At 34.1% G+C, this 9,823-nt stretch overlaps 1 protein-coding gene across 6 annotated transcripts in view; it reads right to left on the reverse strand.

The window, feature by feature from the left end:
* The window catches only part of TAB2 (TGF-beta activated kinase 1 (MAP3K7) binding protein 2), a 73,224-nt gene that overhangs the window by 26,377 nt on the left and 37,024 nt on the right, over positions 1-9,823 (reverse strand). For all 6 annotated transcript variants that reach the window (XR_003047347.1, XM_025049237.1, XM_025049241.1 and 3 more), the window contains 2 exons: positions 8,471-8,661; positions 95-1,592 (listed from right to left, as the gene is read on the reverse strand). Coding sequence is in view for 5 of the 6 variants with exons in the window: in XM_025049237.1 (XP_024905005.1) it covers positions 95-1,592; positions 8,471-8,572 (1,600 nt within the window). In the remaining variant the exon portion in view is untranslated. The remainder of the gene's footprint in view (positions 1-94; positions 1,593-8,470; positions 8,662-9,823) is intronic.

Raw genomic sequence — 9,823 nt, forward strand, 5'->3', positions numbered from 1 at the left:
TGAAATAATAATGCTGATACCCATTTCTGCAGTGAAATCAAATGTATACCGTTAAGCCCAGCAAGAAAACTGATCCCACCTTCAGAATTATTACCTTGTGTGTAGGCAGCATCATCAGATCCCATGCTTAGCTTCCGTGCTTCACTTATTCTATCCACATGTGCTAAAGTAGGGTCCGTGAGGTGTTGAATATTCTCTGTTTCTACATAATGATCAGGATGAGTTAGAAGATTTGTGAGTTCAAAGGTAGGGGACACGACTCCTGGTGAAACTGCAGGGGGTTTATTGGGAGAAACTGTAATTTTGAAAGTGTACTTTGTATTGGGCTGAGTAACCACCACTCGAGGAGACGTTGCAGAGTTATTGCCCACTGCTCGACTTTTGGGAGGGTGGTGATGAATAAAGGCAGGACCCATGCTCACTTGCCCAGACATATTTCTGGAAGCGGCAGATGCTCCAGAGTTTGTGGATATGAAGAGGGTGGGCTGATTCCGGATGACCTGCTCATCTCCTGTGGTGGCATTAGCTGAAATATAGACCTTGGGCTGACTACGGGACATCACCTCATCGGTATTTGGGGGACTGGCAGCTATGTAAACAGTGGGCTGATTTCTATTTAAGGTCTGGCTGTTGACCGAAGAGGAACTGCTGGAGGTTCGAGGTCCAGAAGAACGCAATTTTGAAGAACTGTTTCTTTGCGGAGGTTCAAGTTTGATTTCAATCTGGTTTTTTCGAGGTCCTGTTGAAATATTCTGAATGTTATATTGGCTATGGGCAGACGACTGTGAGCTACCAGATGAATGAATTGTTGGTGGTTGTGGAGTAGTAGGTGAACTGATGGGCATGTAGACATGAGAGGTCTGGTGGCCTTGCTGATTTGGCTGCTGGGCTGAGGTATGTGACAGAGGATTAGATGCAGGATAAGTAGTCCAGGGACCAGGTTGGGAAGGTTGATAGACTTGCTGAGAGTTCATGGGATTAAACTGAGATACCCAGCCAGAATGCTGTTGTGTCTGTCGAGTTGTACCACTAGGAGTTGTAATGTAAGGCCTAATATAGATAGAATTTCCCTGTGGACTGTTAAGTACAGGTGGAGGTACACCATGTATGTGCAAAGATGTGGGAGTATTACGACCAGTTTGAATATTTGGGGCTAAAGTTACCATAATGGGATTAAATCTGGGAGTTTGAGAAAGGTTGGATGTTCCTTTGCTGCCTAAGTGAAATCCAAGATGTGGTGCTGAATTTGAAGGACCAGATGTACTGGATATTCCAAAAACATTAAAGCCTTGAGGAACTTGAGCTGGTGCTGTCTGTGGCTCTTGCTGAAACAGTTCATTATTGGACTGACCACCTTGAAGTTGTCCATCACTAATGCTGTGCGTTAGAGTCCTACTTCCATTCATTCTATTTCCTTCTCTTCCATGGTGGTAAACATTCTGTGACTGTAAGTCCAAGTTGAGAGAAGTCATGTGATTGCGTAGACCAGAAATTCCAGAATCATCCGAAAAATTCAAGTCTCCTTCACCATAAAGATATCTTGTACTCTCCTGAGAGAGAACGGCACAGCAGGCATCCAGGTTATTATTATTCTATAAGACAAAATAAAAACAGCTTGATGTTAACAACCAGAAGCTAATGCTTATAATCTCATCACTACTAAAATATTACATGATTAGCAAATGATTAGTTAATATAATTATAACAGGTATAGCTAGCTGAACCTTCCTATTTGAGAAAAACTAGCTTTTATGTAAATGGTTGAATTAACAATCCTCATTACTAATATAATGGAAAAGTAACTAGCAATAAATAGCTAAGTGAACCAAGTCGCTGCTCTGTTTTAGGAGCTATTTTATAGTAAAATGAATTATGCAAATAGAGTAAAATTACACCCTAATTAAAAATGCAATTTGAACGATGAACAATCAACTTAAGCATATAATACTGTATGATTAAGTATTTTGCACATTCAAGGGCTATATAAATTCTTTTTAAAAATTACATTTGTAGTATTTAAAGAAGTTCTAAAATCTGTAACAGTCATCTGAATTCCTTACGTTTCCTCCTAATGTGTGTAAAAAAATAAAATAAAAAATAAAACCATACATTTATAAATGAAATATAAGCTCAAGGTAGCCTCCAGAGTAACTGAGTTCACATCTGTCTTTAGATAGCACCGTACAAAAATCTACTCCAGAGAAATGAAAAACATAAAAACAAAACAAAAAACCCAGATTGTTTCTAAAGAATCTTCTAAAGAGACTAACCACTATTCCTAAGTCATCCATAAAAAATATTTACTGAACACCAACAATATGTACAGCACTGTTTGAGATTGGAGAAGACTCAATGACATATAAAACAAAACTTTTTCCTAGAAGAACTTGCAACTTAATTAGGGAGATAAACCAGGGGTTTTTGAAAAGGTAACATTATTAAAATGTTTGCCAAATAATAAGTGATATTGAAGTTTAACAGAGAGTAAATATTGTACACTTTTGTAGAAAGGAGAAAAGACTCTCAGTGAGGAAGGTATGGCCTGATGGGTTTCAGAGGATAAGGAGGACTTGGATAGAAAAAACAATTCTTGAAGAAAATGGCATTAGTAAAGAAAGACATAATGCGATAGTTAAGTAAAAGCATGTTCTAAACAAGGTGATTGTTAAACAGATTTGGCTGGAGTTAAAGGTTTGTACTGGGAATTTTGTAGAATAAGTTGTTAGAAAAGTAGACTGGTTTAAATAATTGAGGACTTTGAAATATGAGTCACACTGGAGTTTGGACTTCAATATAGGCAAAGTGAGGACACAAAGGGTGTTCTAGAAAAACAAGACTAGTGATACTTAAAATGAAAAGGAAAAGGTAAACTTTTTGACACGGCCAGTTAAAGATATGACATAATGACTGTTTGATAGTAGTAACAAATTATGAAAGACTACAAATAAATATTGACATAATTTGGCTACAAGAGAGAAAGAGAATTCAAAGTAAACTTGAGAGTCAGGAGCCTGACAGAAAGAGGAGAGACATAAAAAAGATGAGTAACACCAAAATAAAATGTCTACAAGTATTGGATACGAAAAAGGTTAGTAAGCAAGGTTTGATTTTTCCCACCCCAAACCAACAGTTCAAATCTCTCAAGCCACAAAAATCCTTTTATACTACTCCTAATTCTGAATTGATATAGTTTTTCAAATATAATTTAAAAATGCATCATAATCTTTATCAACTGATTACTCCTTATTATAGTTAGACATTATCTTTAGCTAAACCTAATTGGTGCTTTTTGCTTCAAACTAAATTTATTGCTATTCCTAGTAAATTCTTCTCTCTTCTAAGCCAAAGCTCACAAAGATCCCATTTTCTTATCTCTCTACCAACATTTCAAATTAAAATGTACATTTCTTACCAAATTCAATCCCACACTTCCTTTTTAAAAGCTGGTACTCATATTTACAAAGTTTTCCTCTCTAATTCTCTTGAACTCTCATAAAATCCCTTTAATCCTTCATAATCTGATTATTTAATATGTTCTAGCCCCAGATATATCATAACTCACAGGCCTTTAGACTATTTACCCTATACGGACATCACTTTCTCATCAGCAAAACATAAAAGAACTTAGAAGGATTTAATAAGGCTACAAATAGGATAAAAGGAAACATATTTTTTATTTTAGGAAAATTTGAATATATTTAAAAAGAGAGTAAGTATGATAAATTCCCCTATATTCATCATCTATCTTTAACAATATCGATAGGGCAAATCTATTTTTGCCCCAGCTACTCTTCCCACCAAGCTAGATCAAGTCTTAGATATTATTTTGTTCTCATCTGGAAATACATTAAAATGTATCTTTAAAAAACAGGAACTTAAAAAAAAAAACATAACCATAATGCCATTATCATACTTTAAAATAATCAAAAATATCACCTAACACTCAAATACTGTTAAAGTCCCCTGATTGTCTCATAAATGTCTTTTTAGTTAGGTTAAATCAGAACTTAAGCAAGGTCCAATTATTGGGTTGATATGCCTCTTAGGTTTCTTTTTAAAAAAATTTTAGCCATTTGTTGTAAAATATGACCATTTGTCCAGCAGAATTTCCCATCTGGATTGGCTGACTGCACTCTGTGGTATCAATTCCCCTGTATTTCACTGTAAACTAGCAGTTTTAACTATAGGTGTGAGCAGGTTCATGCATGAATTTTTGGCAGGATCCTTAATAGGGTCTATTTCTTATTGCACCACACAAGGAGGCACAAAAATGTCTGCCTGTCTTTTGTGATCTTGAAGCGGGATCAGTGGATTCTGATGTCAGCCTAATTCAGCTAATGATTTTTAGCAGCCACTAATAATCACTGCTTAGAAACTTTATTTCATCAAGGGCTGTAAAATGTGATACTGGTGATATTCTGATTATGAGATTCCTTCTTCATGCATTAGCTGTAGTTCTCCTCAAAGAACTTGCTCTCTTCAACTACTTGGTTATTCTTTGCACAGAAGAGGCAGGATAAATAAATTCCTTCTCTTTACTGTTTTTAGAGTAATGAAATGGTACCCTAGCAACCTCCAAAGGTGACTAGATTTTTTTTTTTTGTCTCACTGTAAATTCCTGTATCTTTAACATTTTGATGTGGCAACTGATTGTGGTCATTACATCCTATCTTTAGGCTGATGGAAATGACTTCAAGTGGGCTCCTATGTATATGATATGAATCCAGTCTTTCATTACCGCCTTGCTTTCTGATATGACAAGATGTTAAGATAGTCATATATACTTCCTACCCTAGACCTGGAATCAGCTATTTCTCAAAAAAGCTCTGGTTACTTTTATTGGGAAACTGTAGAGGACTCGTTTTAAGTGTATCAAAATGGGTGAGATGAGTTTTTAAAAGGTTGAGAATCATTGTTTTTTTGTATATATACAAATCTGCATTCTCTTCTAAGCTACAAAATCTGAATGAGTCCAGTTTCTCTAAGCTTCTTGTACAGACACGGAGATTACAGATAGTATCAAAGTATACACTAAAAGCATCCTTCTCAAACTGATTCATTCACTCTTTCAACCAGTATCTACTTAGCACCCATTAGGGAAATAGAAAGGAATATAATCACTGCTCTTAAGGATCTTACGGTCCATTGGAAGAGATTAATATATACATAAATATAACAGAAAATAGTAGGTGTTTTGATAGAAATATGGATAAGAACTACAGGTAGAGGTCATCTGAGGATATGACACTTTAATATTAAGTCTTACAAATGCTGACTGAATACTACTTAATGAATTACTTTGAAAAGAAATAGCAATTTTAAACTTAAGGATTCAACCGCATTAAGAGAATTAAAGAATGGTGAAAAGTTGTTTTAAAAAAATCAAAGTACCAACTATGCAATATTCTAAGGTTTAATCAACAAAAATTAATAAATTTTAAAGATATGAACTGCACCTGCTGATAACATAGCTGTCTTGGAGAATCCACAGTACAAGGAAATGATGTGAGTAGCTCCAGAAACACAGATCTGAGCAGTAAATAAAGTCCAGAGAACAGAAGATCTATTCTTCTGCTCTCCTAAGATGCAAGATGTTTAAGAACATGGATACAAAGTGGCAGTGGGGCATGATCTTTTAACTGCTAATTTTTTATTTTGTATACTATTTTTTTTTAATCTAGAAAAGTTTTAAACCAGTATATTATAAGGAGAATCTCTCCAGAGAAAGGACAGACACCTACCCAACTGAGAAAAGGAGAGCTGCTTCCAAAAGAAAGGCTGCCACCAAGTAAGAGATGTTTATATTACATTTAGAGGTATCTTAATTTACTTTTACAGTTTAAAAATATTTCGCCAAATTTGGGAAGACTTACACCTTAGCTGTATCCCCAAAAGAGCCCTCTCATTTCTTTCTTGTCACATTTCTTGTTCTATCAGTTAAAAGTACATTACTTGGATGCCCAGCATAATTATTAACACAACAGAAAAGAGTGTGGTCTTCCTCACGGGTAATATGCAAGCAAAACTGACTTCATTTTAGTAATCTCTAGGCATTGGGAAGCATGCTGTAGGGAGGTTTGTTTTTGTAAAACCAGATTAACATAGTGAAGCTGATACTACTGAGTGACCAAAGGAAATTCAAAATCATTTATTTTCTAGTAAAGCTGAAAACATACTTTTTAATTTTTAAAAATAGGCAATTCATTTACACAGATCGAAACATTACAAAAAGACGTATATTGAGAAGTCTCACTTCTATCTCTATCCCCATCTGGCTTGTTCCCTCTTGCCCACTATTGGTAACCATCTTTTTATTAATTTTTTTAGTCCTTCCAGTATTTATGTCAACACAGGCAAACATACATATGCGTGCATATTTATTTCCTCTGCTCTCATCCATGTATACTGGTCTGTTCTGTTTTCTTAATACATCCTCCTGAAGATCATACTGAGTGCACACAGAGTTCTTTATTTTTTTGAAAATATTTTAAATAATTCTACAAAAGGGTCTATGTTTTACTCCCAGTTAAGGTAACTATAGGGTATCAGAAAGTGTTTCAGACAGTTCCTTTAATATTAAGTCTTGTAAATTTTATTAAAGAACTTATAGTATTTTTCTATTTTTCTATGAATCACTGAATACTCTGTGTTTATTTTATCACAAAATTCTATTGGAACAGTTAGGAAGAGATACCTATGTTCTAGGGAAGATGCCGTCCCCTACAACCTCTGCTCCTCTCCATATTTCCTTTAACTTGACTCTGTTTTTATTACTTCCCACCCCTTTAATTTGTTCCTTTCACATCCTATATTGACAAATGTGAATTACTGATTCATTCACCAAATATTTATTATGGGTCTTCTACTATTATTACTGTTATTAGTACTGGCTGCTAATACTTACTGAGGATGCATTATACATCAGGTATCCTATTAGAAGTTTTACCTGCATTATCATATTTGATTCTCTATGAAGTTTTTTTTTATTAACATTGTAGAGAGGTTACTACTGTTAGTAACTGTAAAAACTTGAACTCAAGTCTGTTTATCGCATGTTATCGCCAAAACATATGCTATTATTGTTTTAAATTTTTATTTTTATTTCCTCCCAGCTTTACTGAGATATGACTAATAAAAAGTTATATATTTAAGTTGTACCTGATTTTTTTAGATGTACAATGTGAGAATTTAATATATGTATACATTGTGAAATTACCACAATCAAGTTAATTAACACATGCACCACCTTAGAGTCAACTTTTTTTTAGTAGAACACTTAAGTTCTACTCTTTTAGCAAATTTCAAGTATACAATACAGTATTGTATCCTCAAAACTCAAGCTATTAAACACTCTCTAAAGAGCCAGGCATGTTCAGAGAATTCTAATCAGCTGAGGATGACTACAGCATAGGGTGTGAGGAAGGACTAGGTAAGAGATCAGGCTGCAAAAGAAAGGATTCCAGATCACAGACCTAGTATTCCTTAGTTGAGATATATAAACTTTATTCTGAAGGTATAGGGAACAATAACGAGGTTTAAGCAGGCAAATATATGATAAAATTGGCATTTAGAAAGATAATCTAGCAGAAATGAGAAGGATGGATGGGAGAGACTAAAGCTAGGTTCAGTAAGGGCAAGTACACACCAATTAAATGGACAGATAAAAGGTGATAAATGTGTGAACAAAATGTAGTCACTTGATATCAAGTATACATATAGGGTCTTTAAAAATTTCATACAATTTAAAACTTTAAAAATAATTTGTCAAGAGTAAATATGTCTTAGCCCAAATTATTTTTATACGTCTATTTTAACAAGCTGAAAAATCTTCTGATAGAAAGATTTCCAGTTTAATCAAATGAGAAGGCACAACTATTACTAAACATTTAGAATTACAAATTTCTAAAACTGTACATAGTAAGAAAAAATAAAAATTTATTAGATGTTTAGTGATATTAGCTGGAAAATTTACAGATTAAATTAAAAATTATAAAATAAAAAATGTTTATCTTTAGAATTGGGACCTTAGGCATTGTGTAGTCAGTTTCCTTTATTTTACAGGTAAAAATTAACTCAAGCACAAAGAAGGCATAGTACCTGCCAAATATGCTTGGGATGCCCATTTAGGATTAGAACCCGAGTCCTGACTCCTAGTTAATGATTTTCTCACTTTCAAAGACTTGGCATTCTAGCAAAATAGGAGGGAGAAAAGTAAAGTAACCTCATATAAGTATAAACCGTGTATCAGTGTTTTATATTGGGATCTCATATAATCCTTATATCTACATTACAAGGTAGGTATTGGGGTATAGACCCTAAGCAACTTGTTAAAGGCCATATGACTATTAGACATCAAAGCTCATCTCTTTTCATCATTGCACATTAATGCCGACAAAATTATAAAAGTTTCCCTCCGTTTAAAAAAATACCAGGTTTGTATCAATAAATTCAGAAATCATTGAACACTGACCTGTAACATGCACCTGGATACAACAACTTCAGGTACTTCAGGGAATTTTTGTCGCAGGTCATGTAAAACCTGAAAATCAATTTGGTGGCTTCCTTGGGCCATTCGTATATTGCCTGATCAGGACTATGTGTAAAGTAGGCAATTCTAGGCCTTAGTGGAAATAGTACTCATCTCTTCTGTCCAAGCATTTTCTGTGAAAGAAAGAAAAACAATTTTAATGAGAACTGATTATAGAATGAATATTATTGTGGATTTAAAATTTCAATACAAAAGGGTATGTGCTTTAGTACCTAACATTTAATATAACCTATAAAAATATTTAGTTCTATAATGCTTTCCATATAGTTATACTATCTTTTCAGGTTACAATTCCCCATGGCAAACTTTAAATTGTCTAATTCCTAGATATTTGCATGCTTTATAATGGCTGTACCAAAAAGCATTCAAATAAGAAATTATTGTCAAGGTGGTCTTCCTTCATTCTTTTAAAAGGGGAAAATAATTTAACTATCTACCTTATTTTTATTCCTTATATTCCTAATGTAAATCATGTTCAATCTTGAAAGCCTCTTTGGAATAAAAATCGTATATAAGTACATTAAACTTGAACGGTATATTAAAATATTTAAAATAATAGCATTTGCTTACTGATTAAAATACATTTCATTCTAGGATAAAATTAGCAATAAGACAATCTCTTTATAACAAATTTATCTGTAGTATTTCTCTTTTAACCTCATTAACCTAAGCTTCAAAAAAATGTCTGTAAACTCCATGAATATAGGAATTAGGTCTCTTTCGTCCATTATTGTGTAGAAAGTTTTCAGCATGACATTAGATATTAAAATGTTTATGAATAAATTCAGTTACGACAGAACTCCTGAGTCCTCAACAGAAAAAAAAAAAACTCATTCAAGTACCCACTGGCAGCTCCTTCTCAGTTTTCTTTGTCAGATCTTCTTCCTTTTCTGGACGTCTAAATGTTGGTGGGCTAAGGAGTTCAAATCTAGAGTTTCTTTTCAACTATATCTACATTCCTCTTCAAGGTAATTTCATCCAAACACACTGCTTAAACAGAGGCTTTGCAAATTTATATCTCCAACTCCAAGGGAGCTCTCTTCCCTGAGTTCCAGACTAATAGAGACAGCTGCCTGACATATCCTTCTGGATATCTAAAATTCTTTGTATGTCCAAAATCAAACTCTTAATTTCTGCCCATCCAAACCAACCCTTTCCCAGTCTTCTTCATCTCAGCAAACGGTACCATGATTCACCCAGTTGCTCCTTCTCTGACATTCCTTGATCCATCATCAAGTCTTGTTGAGTGTCTCTACAAAAATATATTCTGAATCT

The sequence above is a fragment of the Pteropus alecto genome, unplaced genomic scaffold, assembly GCF_000325575.1.
Source record: "Pteropus alecto unplaced genomic scaffold, ASM32557v1 scaffold185, whole genome shotgun sequence".
NCBI classification, from domain to species: domain Eukaryota; kingdom Metazoa; phylum Chordata; class Mammalia; order Chiroptera; family Pteropodidae; genus Pteropus; species Pteropus alecto.